Here is a 15,928-nt window from a genome sequence, read left to right as displayed (position 1 = left end):
TGAACCCCAAGACTTGGTGGAAATGCATTTTCTTTCATACGAGCCGCTACTAAAATCTTAAACGTTGTTGCGATAGGATCTATTTATTATTTATTATGGTCTAAGTTTCCATGGATCTTTGCCTTGTTTAAAAAAGAAAAATCTGACCAAGGTGAAACGTGTAATTTTACAACGGTTTTTATTTCTTCGTGGGGAAACTAGCTATGTAGTCTAGACACGATAACTTAAATGGCACGCAATCATAACCTAGAGTGTGACTATAGAGGCAGCATACTGTTATCTTGGCAACGATTTAGAAGTGGGTTGTATTGCTTTCTTCCGGGACTTTCTCGACCAGGATAGCCGACGGTCGTGGTATCCGACTGCCCGGGGCGGCAATCTCCCATCCTAGTCTTAGCCACGGCCAACCCTCCTTGCCTTCCCAACCCAGATAAAGTTAGACACTACTAGCTAAACTTATTTGGTCGTAATTCCCAGTGAGTTTCATGGGACTTTGGTCTGATTTAGATGTTCATAGCATTACAGTAAAATGCCGTAAAATACCACGATCCCATGCTGATTATGTTGCTATAGATTAACACATGTATATAATTTTCAAAAATTAAATTATCCTGGAGCTTGAAGTTCCCTACCCCTAATTTGAAGATTATGGGATCAAGTCAGTATCGCTTTCGTAGTTCACAAATCAATATAATCCTTGCCTTTTAAATATCCCGCGTTGCCTGCAAATGAGATTCAAAGCAAAGCAGTGTAGCCTCCGCTTCTTCCCCCGCCAACATTGGTTTAGAAAGGGAGCCAATCAGTGGTTTTAACTGAGGCGCAACAGCCAATCAGGAACAAAGGTAATGATTTAAAAGAATCCGGTAAAGAAAGCCGTATGTAGATTTCACCTAAAGCGTTTGCCGAGGTAATGAATTATAGGGATGACGGATGTAGAACTTTCCCCCCCATGACAATTACTTTAATTTTCGTTTATGTTTGTTCCTAGGTATTAGGTTTTAAAAGCTAGCTCTGTTGTAATATTAAAACTGCAAGCCAGTAGTTTAGGGAGAAGCGGAATGGTCTGTCTTTTGTCATAATTTGTTTTTGTTTTAAAGTCGTATATGCTTTCTATGGACTTGTACCGGAATGCTATTTTTCTGTTTGATAGTCTTCTAAAATTAATTCTGGAAGAAGCTCTATTAATGAACATAGAAATGCCGGCTCTACGAGTATTAAATTGAAATAATTGAAAAATAAAGGCTTCAGTTCTGTTTACAGGTAGCAGCAGAGAGCAAGATATGCTGACTTCTATAGTACATGCACGTCACAAATTCATATGGAATAATATTCTTCTTGTAGAACTAACAAAAGTGTCGGTTTAGAACTTCATGAGGCATGATATTCCAAACTAGGGGATGAAGGAGAACTATTTTTTTTATTAAAAGGTTAGTTGTTTAAACTACAAAGTGTTTAATTCAAAGTAAAGTAAGAAACTTTAGCTCCTTGAATACTAGATGTTGGGAAGACTATTGAGACAAGTAACATTTGGAGATCAAATTAATGGCTTTAATGTACTTAGGCTGACCTATAAATTTTGAATCTTATTTATTCAATTGTAATTCCTGATTTGGTGTAAATAACCCTCCTGTTAATGAGCTTGAAACCCAGTTACTTCATCAAAATGTTTATGGTACCAAAATGGAAGTCGATTGTAACTGTCTACTTTTGAGATCTCAGCCTATCTAACAATACTGATAGTTTTTATATTAGTGTAAACTTGATCTGATTTTTCTTAGTTTTGAGCCCAAAGTCTGTTAAGTCCACTTGCTGAGGCATAATTATCCACAAATGGCATTTTTACAGACCAAACAATTGTCTAGCTCTGTTGAAATTAAGACAATACAATTTATTTACTTGTTTCCCCTGTCAAATCAAGGAATTATATATATTGCAAGTAGATGGGAGACTCCGTTTTTCAAATTGGGAAGATACAATTATAAAGTCACATTTTCAAATTGTTTAAGCCAAAAATGTGTTTCGTGTAAAAAGAACAGATGAATCTTGTATGGAATTCACAGTTTTCTCACCTGAGTCAACTTAAAACAGTTTGAACTAGGATAACTGCCTTGGTTCTGAAAGGTTCTGAGCTAGAAGCTGCTGTCCTAGCTATGTAATATTCTAGGACCGGGGTGTCAAACTCATGGTGTCGTGGCGTCACGTGAAGTATCAGGACTTTCCCCACTTTGCTAAACCGGGTGTGGGCATGGCCAGCACGTGACGCATCTGGCCTCTGGGCTGGGAATTTGACAGCCCTGTTCTAGGAGAAAAATACAATTGCAGTCTTGTATTGATGTGAGAGGTTTAGAGAATAAACTTAGATGTGCTATAATATTGTGGGTATCTGTTTTAGGGATCATTTGATGCCATAGAAATGACAACACATATCTTCATAGACAAAGAGAATGGAGAAACTGTCACCACTACTGCTACCAAAGATCGACTAAAACAGCTATTGGCACCTTGTGAGTTTGCATTTATATAATACAGCTGTAGTCTAAAGAAGCAAAAAGAATTTCTCTAACAAGGCTCACTCAACATATTAATTGATTTTGATGTCTAATCAAAATGATTTCTTATTTTAAGAGGATGGAAGATGAAGAGTTACCTAAATGTGATATCAATGTGGCTGTTGTGTAATGGAAATCACTGACAAAAGAGCCAGTCTTGAGACTATAGGTTTATTATTTATTATTAATTTTAATGGGGTTTTTAGTTTTATATGGCCATTTTTATAATAAGTTTTTTAATTAGTATTTTAAATTGTATATTTTGTACTGTTTGTTTTTATCTTGGCTGTACACCGCCCTGAGTCCTTCGGGAGAAGGGCGGTATAAAAATTGAATAAATAATAATAATAATAATAATAATAGGTATAACTTGGTGATGTAACTCTTATGAAAATAGCAGGTTGGGAAGAAAGAGAAATGAAAAGTGCCCATCTTTTTGCTTTGTAGAAAGGACACTGTGGATTCTGTCATGAACGGAAGAAGCTGAGCTAAAATGCAGTATATTTTCTTAGTTTACTAGACAAGCGATTTTTATTAAAATTATTATCTAATGGATATAAATAAAGGGCCAATATGGTTGCACTGATTACTCCATAGCCCTATTCTGAATTGTCTAGTTGTATGCTTTTAGTGCCTTTGGGGATGCTAAACCTGTATTAAAGAAAACCTACTTTAATAAAGAAATGTTGGAATATAGGACCTAAATTGCATTCTATAACAGGACTTTCCCCCTCTACAGCAAAAGTGTTTGTAGAAAAGTCTCATCCTAAAACCCCTCTTGTTGGAAGGACAGCTAATGTGAATCTAACAGAATCTCAATCAGTCAGGAAGGCTCTGGGAAGTTTGAACAGACCTCTAACAACAACAAAGAGTCGGTTCCCTAAAGGAAAAAAGTTCTTGTCGAAAAAGGTTAGTAAAGCCAATTTTCTGTTGGATGCCATTGAGATGCTCAGACAGAAGAAACTAACAGTGTTTGTGTTAAACAACTTAGAATAATTTTAAACCAAAAAATGAATAGAAAGCATGAATCCCAATTTATAGAAGTTGAGCATAAAGCTTTAGAGGTGTCTCCTAATCTGCCGTGTATAGCATTCAAACAGCTACACAAAAAAAGAAAGAACTAATGTCTTGGAAGCTGATGGATAGCCAGAAAAGCAATACAACAGCACTTCCATGTCATTCTATTGGAAATGAAATTGATATCTACATGATTAATTTGGAGGTGGTGGTGGTGGTGAGAGAGAGAAAGATAAAATAAATAGACTAGGACCAAGGTGATATTTGAGACTAAACAGAGGGGAAGGGCTTTAGTAACCTGAATTGTATGAAGGGATGCACAAACCAATTTTAGAGGAATGATCTGGTCAGAGAAATTGCTTGCTCTACAATTCAAGAAGATGGATTAAGCCTAACAAAAGTATAGTATGCATATATATATATATGGAGAAGGAGAACAGAGATCTCTATGTAGGTAGGTTCTAAACTAATTATAATTTAGAGACTCAACAAATCAGCTTGGTATTATGGGATTTCCAAGGAAATATTCCAAGTAATTAAGATTTCTGCAATGTTCAGATTACTTTTACCCTTATCAATTCTTGTTGGTGCATTCTTCTAATGCCGAAAGAACTAATTTTTCTCTGAACAGAAAGGTTTTGTTTTGATGCAAAGTCTCCAGGTCAGACTAGATGCCTGATGACTATTCAGGAACATCCATATAGTTTTATTCTTAACAAAATAGGAACAGTTTGCTATTTTGTTATTGATGTTTTTATGGCCTGCTCTTGGTAGCTGCTTATCCATGTCCTAACCAGCTCTTTCCCCTTTTAACTTTTTGGTAACAAAGTTATCTAGGTGTCGGTTTTGTACATTTTAGGGCCAGGAACTGAGGACCAGAATGTTTTCTTTTGCATACCCTGTTTCCCCGAAAATAAGACCAATTGGGTTTTGAGTGCATGTGCTAAAATAAGCCCTCCCCAAAAATAAGCCCTCCCTGAAAATATTTAAGCACATCCACAGTGGATCCCTGCCATTTCCTTGGGTTAGGGAGACAGAGGTAGAAATCAGGTAAGACGGCAAGAGGAGTCCCGTCTTGCTCCACATGCCCCAAAATAATAAGACCTCCCCCAAAAATAAGGCCAAGCGCTTATTTCGGGGTTCAAAAAATATAAGAAACAGTCTTATTTTTGGGGAAACATCATCATCATTTGGGGATTAACTATTCCTAACAAACATGTCTTGCACTGGATCTCTTAAAATATTAAATTTACGTTCACTTTTCCTCCTTCCCTTGGTTTATCAGAATATGTAAACAAATGATTGTCAGATTGCATATTTAATGAAAACATATAAATTGCTGCTAACAATATTATTTTATTTATTTTTATTTATTTATTTATTTATTTTTCAAATTTATATACCGCCCTATCTCCCTAAGGACTCAGGGCGGTTCACAGGCAGTTAAAATACATATAAATACAGATTAAAAAACAATTAAAAAACTTATTCTATTGCCCGAAATTTAAAATAGTATAAATAATAAAAACCCCTTAAAACCCATAACTTTAAAATCTAATCCAGTCCCGCGCAGATAAATAAGTGTGTTTTAAGCTCGCGACGAAAGGTTCAGAGGTCCGGAAGTTGGCGAAGTCCTGGAGGGAGTTCGTTCCAGAGGGTGGGAGCCCTTCCCCTGGGTGTCTCCAGATGGCACTGCCTAGCTGACGGCACCCTGAGGAGTCCCTCTCTGTGAGAGCGCACGGGTCGGTGAGAGGTATTTGGTAGCAGTAGGCGGTCCCGTAAATAGCCCAGCCCTATGCCATGGAGCGCTTTAAAGATTGTCACCAGCACCTTGAAGCGCACCCGGAAGGCCACAGGTAGCCAGTGCAGTCTGCGCAGGATAGGTGTAACACGGGAGCCACGAGGGGCTCCCTCTATCACCCGCGCAGCTGCATTCTGAACTAACTGGAGCCTCCGGATGCCCCTCAAGGGAGCCCCATGTGAGAGCATTGCAATAATCCAGGCGAGGCGTCACGAGGCGTGGTGACCGTGCATAAGGCATCCCGGTCTAGAAAGGCGCAACTGGCGCACCAGGCGAACCTGGTGGAAAGCTCTCCTGGAGCGGCCGTCAAATGGTCTTCAAAAGACAGCCGTTCATCCAGGAGAACGCCCAGATTGCGCACCCTCTCCATCGGGGCCAGTGACTCGCCCCCAACAGTCAGCCGAGGACTCAGCTGACTGTACCGGGATGCCGGCATCCACAGCCACTCTGTCTTGGAAGGATTGGGCTTGAGCCTGTTTCTCCCCATCCAGACCCGTACGGCTTCCAAACACCGGGACAGCACTTCGATAGCTTCATTGGGGTGGCCCGGTGTGGAAAAGTACAGCTGGGTGTCATCAGCGTACAGCTGGTACCTCACACCGAAGCCACTGATGATCTCACCCAGCGGCTTCATATAGATGTTGAACAGAAGGGGCGAGAGAACCGACCCCTGCGGCACCCCACAAGTGAGGCGCCTCGGGGCCGACCTCTGCCCCCCTGTCAACACCGTCTGCGACCGGTCGGAGAGATAGGAGGAGAACCACCGATAAACGGTGCCTCCCACTCCCAATCCCTCCAACCGGCGCAGCAGGATACCATGGTCGATGGTATCAAAAGCCGCTGAGAGGTCTAATAGGACCAGGACAGAGGAACAACCCCTATCCCTGGCCCTCCAGAGATCATCCACCAACGCGACCAAAGCCGTCTCCGTGCTGTAGCCGGGCCGGAAACCGGACTGGAACGGGTCTAGATAGACAGTTTCATCCAGGTGCAGGGGAAACTGATATGCCACCATACTCTCTACAACCTTCGCATGAGCGGGTTGGAGACGACGATAATTACCTAAGACAGCGGGTCAGGAGGGCTTCTTGAGGAGGGCCTCACCACCGCCTCTTTCAAGGCGGCGGAAAGACTCCCTCCAACAAGGAGGCACTCGTAATCGCCTGGAGCCAGCCTCGTGTCACCTCCTGAGTGGCCAGCACCAGCCAGGAGGGGCACGGGTCCAGTAAACACGTGGTGGCATTCAGCCTACCCAACAACCTGTCCATGTCCTCAGGAGCCACAGGGTCAAACTCATCCCAGAAAATGTCACCAAGACCACCCTCAGACGCCTCATCTGAATCGTCGCAATTTTGGTCTAGACCGTCTCGAAGCTGAACGATTTTATCGTATAGATAACCGTTAAACTCCTCAGCACGTCCCTGCAACGGGTCATCCCGCTCCCCCTGGTGAAGGAGGGAACGGGTCACCCGAAACAGGGCTGCTGGGCGATTATCTGCCGACGCAATGAGGGAGGAGGCGTAGCAACGCCTCGCTTCCCTCAGTGCCACCAGGTAGGTCCTAGTATAGGACCTAACTAGTGTCGATCAGCCTCTAAACGGCTAGACCTCCAGGAGCTCTCTAGGCGTCTTCTCCGGCGTTTCATCCCCTCAGCTCCTCGGAGAACCAAGGGCGGTTGGGATCTGCGCGGGTCAGAGGCAGAGGCACGACACGGTCTAAAGCCCCAGCCGCAGCCCGTTGCCAGGCTGCGGCTAGTTCCTCTGCCGTGCCGTGAGCCAGACCCTCAGGAAGTGGCCCAAGCTCCGTCCGGAACCTCTCCGGGTCCATCAGGCGCCTGGGACGGAACCAACGTTGTGGCTCCGTCTCCCTGCGGTGTTGAGTGGCGGTCAGAAAGTCCAGGCGAAGGAGAGAGTGATCTGACCATGACAAAGGTTCTATGACTACATCTCTCAAATCCAGATCCTTCAACCACTGACCAGAGATAAAAATAAGATCCAGAGTGCCACCCCCGATGTGAGTGGGGCCATCCACTACTTGAGTCAGGTCCAAGGCCGTCATGGAAGCCATGAACTCCCGAGCCACTGTCGATGACGAGCCGGCCGATGGCAAGTTAAAGTCCCCCATGACTAAAAGTCTGGGGGTCTCCACTGCCACCCCGGCAAGCACCTCCAGGAGCTCGGGCAGGGCAGCTGTCACGCAGCAAGGAGCCAGGTACGTGACCAGCAAGCCCATCTGACACCGATGACCCCATCTCACAAAGAGGGATTCACACCCGGCGATCTGAGGTACAGTGGTCTCCCTCGGCTCTAGACTCTCTTTAATAGCAACCGCCACCCCCCCACCCCTACCCTGGGCCCTCGGCTGATGGAATGCACGGAAACCCGGTGGGCACATTTCGACCAGGGGCACGCCCCCTTCAGTGCCCAACCAGGTCTCCGTAACGCCTATAAGATCCGCGGCGCCACCCTGGATAAGATCGTGTATTAGGGGGGCCTTATTGGCCACGGACCGTGCGTTGCATAACATAAGACGAAGGCCCAGGCTCTGAGGGTCTTGACCATCCGGGGAACGGGAAAAGTCAGAGGGATCGGGGCACGCGATCGCTTGCAGACATCGAATGCGTGACCCCTAGACCGTCGATCCCCCCCTTCCGTCATATCTGCCCCTCCCACTTACCGTGCAAATGGAACCACCCTCACAAAAAGGAACACATTCCCCCCCATAACCTCCGAACCCACTAAATAATCGCCACGAGCACGCGCAGGGACTGGTTTCCCTCCCGACGGGCTACCCCCAATACCCGCCCTAACCCTCCCACCCAACACTACCCTCCCCCCCCTCCAACCCAAACCCGTCAGTTCCCGCCCTCCCCTTAAAATTCCCATTAAAATTCCCCTTAAAAACCCGATTAAAATAATTAATTAAAAATCCCCTGAGTCTCCTATTTTTGGCATGCCATCTCTCGGGGTTCCAAAACCCGTCCTCAAGATGGGCCCTCGATAATGTGGGGGGCCAGACCCGCGAGAGAGGGGAATCTCGCAGGGCAAGAAGGTCAGCCGCTGTAAATGTCCGCATGATAAAAGTCCGGCAAACAGACCCATCCTGGACCTGTCAAGATGGAAATTGACACACCAGTAATTCCGAGTGGAAGACAGACGGGATATAGGTCTTGGGCGGTAGATAAACAAACCGCCATGAGTCAGTCAGAGCTCCAACCCCTCATCTCCAATCCCGAGGGGTGGTCTATGGGCGCGGGGGGGGGGAGAAGGATATAGTCCTACAATAGTCAAGCTAGGATTGTCCAGGACCATCCTCAATTCCCCCAACTGGGGACCAAAGGTCTTCAGAAGATCCCCTTGCAGCCAGCCCATGGGCATCCTCGAAGATGGTAAAAAGATGCCTACATGGCCCGTGATCGTCCTTCAGGTTGACAAAGAGGCCGACACACGCGCCTAATGGGCCACCGACGAGGCATCTCTCTCCAAAAGTCCGGGGGGGGGGGCAAAGGACTCAAAAAGCCCCCATAGACGGTCCATAGACGTCCTCTAGATGGTAGCGAGGGCGTCCCTAGACCCGTGGACAACCTTCAAGATGGCAAAGAAGGCGACCATCGGGCCTCTTCGTGGCCGCTAAGCCATGTAATTACTACTATTTCATATCATTAAACAGTGATTTAAGACTTGAAATGGGTAGTTTATACCCATAGAGGCAATGCGAGGGAATTCTTGATAAGGACAGTAATTCTGTATACATTCTACCATACATTCTACGGAAGCCGTTGATCATAGGAGGTGAAATGATTCCATAAAAAAGCACTTGAGTCCAAAATTTAATCTCTGGCATCTTCATGTAGACTCAATTCCCAACCAGGGCTGCTCGCAGGGGATGTGAAAGCTTGGGTTTAAACGTTTAAAAATTATAGTGTATATGTATAATTATATGCATATAATTATTATTTTTAAAGTGCTGTGAGAATATATCAAGTGTTCTTGGGGTCCAGGGTATAGAAAAGGTTGGGAACCTTTGATGTAGTGGAATAAAACTTCTACCTGGAAGATTGGAGCTGCTGCTTACAGTATGAGTCTTGATTATAATGGGGCATTGTGGGCTATTAACCTAGGCTAGTAACTCTGGAATAAAACAGCCTCTTATATACCCCAGAAATTCATGTGCTACAAACTCTATTCTTTGTCTTGAGAAGGTGTTGTAATTTTTTAAAATATTATTCTTACTTAGGCGAATGAAAATACCAGCAGAACTGAAGACAACAGCATGGTTCCTGAAGAATGTCCAGAGAAGGAGAATCTTTTTTCTTATAATCCTCTAGGTAATGCCCCAAAAGGAAAGAGCTTCAGCATTTTTGGCAACAGAGGACTCATTATTGAATAATCAGGTTTCATAAATAAACATCTGGACAGTAAGATATGATACCACCGGCATGCCATCCTGTATATAGTGAAGTAGGCTTCCATTCTTGGTCCAGTTTAATAAAGATAATGAAAAGTTAGAAGTTATATTGACTAAATTCAAGCACGGTTTTAACCAGGGTTTTTTTTTTTTTTTTGCATTTATATCCCGCCCTTCTCCGAAGACTCAGGGCGGCTTACACTATGTCAAGCAAGGTTTATCTCTGATCCATGCTTAGATCAAACGGGAAGTTGCATTTCATTGTATTTTGTTCTTCTGTTTTCCATTAATAGATTTTGAGAGTTTTGATGTTCCTGAAGAGCACCGGCTGAGCCATATGTCTTTGACTGGAGTTCCTCTTATTACATTTGATAGTGCACCTGATAGATTTGCAAGCAGCATCCCTCTGCCTGCAAAACAACCTTTAATTTCATGGGACTATGGTAAATAGTTAGACTGTATTCAGAAAACCTACCAGCTGGGATGTTTTTTTATTTAACTGCCTTATTCAATCTGGGGTCTTCAAGATGTACTGAAACCATAATTTCTAGTTTTACTAGCTATTTCTTAGTCATATGGGTTAATAGTTTTGCAAACTGAAGTCCTAAGGTAATTGGAAGGCACCTGGTTAGGAAGGGCTAGAGGTAGTAGAAAGAAAAAGAGTAACAGCTGTTTAGGAATTATTCAATAATACCTACTTGAAGAATGGCTAAGTAAACACACTTTTTAGTCTACTTTAGAAAAATACCTAAAGTTAGAGCTAAATCGGAGAATATAACTGACTCGAGATATTATAATCTTTTATTTTTATTTATTTTTAGATTGTCTGCAGTCAACTAAGGAATTTCTGGCCACTCTGGATGAAATAGTTATTGATCTTCCCCCTCCCTTGTAACAAGTAAACAAGCTATATTTTAAGTTGTATTTTGAACAATGTTGTAACTCGTTTTAATGTTATAATAAAGAACTTGCAGTTGTAACCCTTACCTTGTTTGAACTGCTGGTAGATTTGGGGAAAAGAATTTCATATAATGAAATTATTTACCATTTTTACCCTGAAGAAAGACAGTTCTGAGTTTAAGATGAACCCCACAAAGGAGAATATAAAAAGCAAACACCAAACAAAACTGTTTTTCAGCAGCAATGTTTGTAGCCAATTGTCCATTCCTCCTTTTACTTTAATATCTTCTACCTTCAGCAAACATAAGAGGATTTCTCCTATCATATTTACAGGTAATAATTTGGGAACAAATAACTTTTCTTACAGGGTAAGAATAACAACAGAATAATCAGAGAAGCCATCGAGATAGAAAAACGCCCACACAGCATGAACAAACGAGATGATACCTCCCGCCTACCAGCCATTTGGAAACCTGCCCTTATTGACAAACGTGTCCCTAACATGAGGAATGACACCAGACCCACACTCACGAGGTCCACACAGGATGTCACCACCACACATCCACCCAGAAAGCACACCCAAACCCACACTGATCAGGAAGCACGACCAAGGACCAGAAGCCAGACCGCAGCTGCAACATTAGCCACTTCAAACCCCTCCAATCCATACATGCAGCAGACTGACACCCACTACGAAGATGTAGCACGACCACGAACACGAAGCCAAACAGCAGCAGTGCAGCTCACCAGCTCAAATCCCCCTGCAGCACAGATTAGACTGAGCACAACCAAGCCCCCACCAACACAGGACACACCCCCAGCCAATCAGAGCACAGAAAAAAACCCCAGCCAATCAGAGCACAGCCAAGCTCCCACCCAATCAGTTCAAACCCCACTAGCAGTTAAAAGGAAGAAATAGCTGCGATCACATTGCTCCCAGAAGCACGAAGCTGAAGCCTGAAGATGACGAATGAGACTTAGTCGAAACGTCGCCAAGACACTTCCATTTTACGGGAGAAAACCGAACAACCAAAGACCTATATATATATATATATATATATATATATATATATATATATATATATATATATATATATATATATATATATATGTTTTCTGAGGTTTTCACAGGTGTTTGTATGTAGGTCTTCGATTGGTTGGGTTTTCTCCTGTGTACAATTGGAAGCGACTTGGCGAAGTTTGGACGTAGTCTCATACGTCATCTTCAGGCTTCAACCGTGCTTCTGGGAGCAATGTGTGATCGCAGCTGTTTCTTCCTTTTAACTGCTAGTGGGGTTTGAACTGATTGGGTGGGAGCTTGGCTGTGCTCTGATTGGATGGGGGTTTTCTGTGCTCTGATTGGCTGGGGTGTGTCCTGTGTTGGTGGGGGCTTGGTTGTGCTCAGTCTAGTCTGTGCTGCAGGGGGATTTGAGCTGGTGAGCTGTATAGCTGTTGTTTGGCTTTGTGGTCGTGCTACATCTTCATAGTGGGTGTCAGTCTGGACACACCAACACAGGACACACCCCCAGCCAATCAGAGCACAGAAAAACCCCCATCCAATCAGAGCACAGCCAAGCTCCCACCCAATCAGTTCAAACCCCCACTAGCAGTTAAAAGGAAGAAACAGCTGCGATCACATTGCTCCCAGAAGCACGAAGCTGAAGCCTGAAGATGACGAATGAGACTTAAATCGAAGCGTCGCCAAGACACTTCCATTTTACGGAGAAAACCCGAACAACCAAAGACATATATATATATATATATATATATATATATATATATATATATATATATATATATATATATATATATGCTTTCTATCTTGCCTGCTGGTCTGATAAAATATGCAAATGTGTGCACTTGAACATATTTAACATTACAGACATGGTTAGCTGAAAGAATGGGTGCAAAGTTTTGTGTCAACCCAAACTTCTAGACTGTATTTGTACAACATACTAGGCTAAAATATGATTGACTACAGTAGCTTGTTGTTGAGAGTTGTATGCTATTTTAGCAAAGAAGTTGTATTACATAATTGAAATTCTAATTTCAACCTCCCAAATCTAACACTCCTGTTCTGGGATATAGAAATGGCTTGTTTAGTTGAGAATGATTATATGATCCTATTCTAAATGACAGGCCACCAAGTGATATTCATAGCTGGCCAATCTATGTGCTGAACAGGCACAGATATAAAATGATTTTTTTCATGATGGAGAGGAGTTACTGTAATCTGATTCATTTAAAAACTGCAAATTAACAACTCTGGCAAAAAGATTCATTAAATTGGGAATCCTCACATAACAACCTTGCTTAGCAATGGGAATTCTGGTTCCAATTGTGGCTGTAAATCAGGGACTATCTGTAGGCAATTGTATAGCTACATTGCCTGATTTTGTCCATTTCCCCCCATTTGCTGGAATTGCTTATTATACTTTCAGGATCTACTTTTTTGTTTAGGAACTTGCCTTCACTGTGAATTCCTTTTTCCCACTGCTGCTTCTACTGTGGAATCCTATTCACCATTGCTATGATACTGTTATAATTTTTCTTGAATCCGAAAACATTGTTGGACTACCTTTAGTTTAAGTTTCCCTTACAATCAAGGACTACAGAATTAGATGATCACTTCTCCCAAGGACAGCTTCTGCCACCCTGAAGGGGCAAGTTGTGAAACAACACAAGCTAAGCATTTTCAGGAAGGGCTGTTTGACAGAGTTTGTCTACTCTAAATTGGTAATTAAGGTAATTAAAGTCTTCCATCACAGCTAGTCAATGCTTCTTTGAAAAACATCAATAGCTTAGATTTAAATCATCCAACCCCCCCCCCCTTTTCTTATCATGGGTTGGGCAGGCTTTACTTTTATTAATTAACTTTAAGCTAGATGCTCACTGAGGTATTGCCAAGTTTATTCAGTTGGATTTCTGAGCCAGTGTGGATATTTTAAATGCAGAGTGCAAATCTTCAGCTTGCCTTTCTGTCATAGTTCATCTTTTTTTTTTTTTTATTCAAAAAGTTTTACAAATTTTTTTTCCCCCCCCTTTCCCCCCAACTCCTCTCCCTTCACAAACCCCTCCCCTCCCCTGGCTTCCCGGAACAAACACAAGGTATAGTTAAAAATAAAACAAACATGTGCTAAAAAAATTTTTTTTCCCAAAACTATTATACCAATTCTCCCTCTCTAGCTCTGACTTCCTCCTTACATAAGCAAATCCTTCAAAAAATTAACAATAAACAGTAATAAAATATATAAATCAGTAGAACAAATTAATCCTAAAATATTTAAAACCAGCTAAAGCATAAAAATCCAATCCAGTTCAGAGAATATCTCCCTTATAGCTTCTATAACCATATAACCATATAATTTCCCCCCCAAGTCTTTCTTACATAAGATCTTTCAAGAATATTCTATTTAAAATTCAATACAACAGATTATAAAATTTATAAAATTTCAATAGAGAAAATTACAATATTATTTAATTAATTACAATATCTATTCAACTTTAGTCCTTCCTCATCAAAGTCCAGTATATCCAAATATCTAGTCTCTTATAATCACAAATTGTCTTTCGGGACACTAATATTTTGTCTATTAATATTTTAAAAACCTTGTTTCAAAATAATACTTTTGTCTCTTGCCATTTTTTGGTGCATTAATCTCTGTCTTTCCTTCGTTGCTCCTTTTAAAAGTCAATCACAATATTTCCTAGTAATTCCTTATGTCCAGAAATCCAAAAATTACTGCATTATATTCCATCAGTCCAAAAGAGAACTCTTGGGAAACATTAAGCTTGTGAGTCTTTTCCATTTGAGGACAATCTCCTGTAGCACAAATTCAGGCAGCTCATCCAAACTATTTAAAGAAAACTTCTTTAGATCACCTTGTTTCTTCACGATCAAATCTTCATATTTATCCACTTTTATTTGTATGTCCTCCATTCCATTTTCCGAATAATTGCACTGGTTAATTTGCTCCAAACTCTCATCCAAAATGTCCCCATTTTTTATCAATTCGTATTTTTGAATAATTAAATACATACTTTCTGTGTAGTCCTGTATAAAGTCACGAATCCATTCTTCTGAAAGAACCTCCATAACAAAATTCCTGCTGAGAATCCCCTTGTAAAGTACTTAAACAGCGTAATATAATCCAACAGTCCACAGTCAAACACAATAAGATAAAATCTCCATTCAGTTTCGATTCAACAGCAAAGCTCCCTTTGATGTATCGCTCTGCTTTCAGTTTCTCTAAAGCGAAACTGAAGGGGCGAAGTCAGAAAATCAAAAATACTTGCAAACCAATAATTGTTCCTCACACTCGTTCCGCCTGCTTTTCGTATCCACAAAAAGAAATCAATTGCTAGCAGAAGTGGACACCTTCCTCTTTTCCTGCTTTTTCAGGAGCGCAGAGAATACTGGAGGTGGGGGAGGGGTAAATAAGGGGATTCGACCGTTCAGGACTTTGTATTACAAAAACAAAGCCCCTAGGGGAATCTACCCAATTCCTCCCCCTTGCTCTGTCTCTCTCTTTCAACCAGAGAGAGAAATGAAGCCGGGATCAGTTGTTAAATCCGGCTTTTACCATATTCAATGCGGAGTGCCATAAATTAGCACCCAGCGAGAAAGGTGGCGCCACCCAGAAGCCTGTCATAGTTCATCTTTGATTGTTACATTCCAATAACTTGAATCATCTTGCCAATATGTGCTTTACCTCTTAAATCATATTTTCTTGTTCTAAGAGTTGATCATTTGTTTCCAAAAATCTGGGTGTTATTAATGAGCCAATGTTATTTCTGAAATAATATCAGATAGTAATAAGTTGCATTACTGAATTAACTGTGATGTTTCTTTAGGATTTTATGTATGGGTGTGTGTTTGTATGTATGTGTGTATGTATGTATGTTTGTCTTTGTGCGGTGCAGCCCATCCTATGTTTGCAATCCATCAGTCACTAAATTCATGTTATGGTCCCAGAAATCAAATCTTGTTAACATTTTTCATTTTTTTTCATTTAATTTTTGCATTTATATCCCGCCCTTCTCCGAAGACTCAGGGCGGCTTACACTATGTTAGCAATAGTCTTCATCCATTTGTATATTATATACAAAGTTAACTTATTGCCCCCAACAATCTGGATCCTCATTTTACCTACCTTATAAAGGATGGAAGGCTGAGTCAACCTTGGGCCTGGTGGGACTAGAACAGTACAGTGGGCCTGGTGGGACTAGAACATGATTTGCATAGCATTTTATG

The 15,928-nt window shown here is 41.9% G+C and overlaps 1 protein-coding gene across 5 annotated transcripts in view; it reads left to right on the top strand.

Annotated features, from left to right (window-relative positions):
* The window catches only part of PTTG1 (PTTG1 regulator of sister chromatid separation, securin), a 37,050-nt gene extending 26,290 nt beyond the window's left edge, over window positions 1–10,760 (top strand). For 2 of the 5 annotated variants that reach the window (XM_058170348.1, XM_058170345.1), the window contains exons 2-6: window positions 2,393–2,504; window positions 3,289–3,458; window positions 9,604–9,694; window positions 10,068–10,217; window positions 10,596–10,760. In XM_058170348.1, the coding sequence (XP_058026331.1) occupies window positions 2,414–2,504; window positions 3,289–3,458; window positions 9,604–9,694; window positions 10,068–10,217; window positions 10,596–10,669 (576 nt within the window). In that variant the 5' untranslated portion in view covers window positions 2,393–2,413 and the 3' untranslated portion in view covers window positions 10,670–10,760. Of the gene's footprint in view, window positions 1–818; window positions 843–862; window positions 908–1,026; window positions 1,428–2,392; window positions 2,505–3,288; window positions 3,459–9,603; window positions 9,695–10,067; window positions 10,218–10,595 lie in introns of those variants that run through there. The other 3 variants (XM_058170347.1, XM_058170344.1, XM_058170346.1) reach the window with 3 other exon arrangements.
* Window positions 10,761–15,928: the final 5,168 nt, after the last annotated feature.

The sequence above is a fragment of the Ahaetulla prasina genome, chromosome 2, assembly GCF_028640845.1.
Source record: "Ahaetulla prasina isolate Xishuangbanna chromosome 2, ASM2864084v1, whole genome shotgun sequence".
Lineage (NCBI taxonomy): Eukaryota > Metazoa > Chordata > Lepidosauria > Squamata > Colubridae > Ahaetulla > Ahaetulla prasina.
Note: the sequence above shows the minus strand (reverse complement) of the source record. Positions and strands in the feature narration are given on the sequence as shown.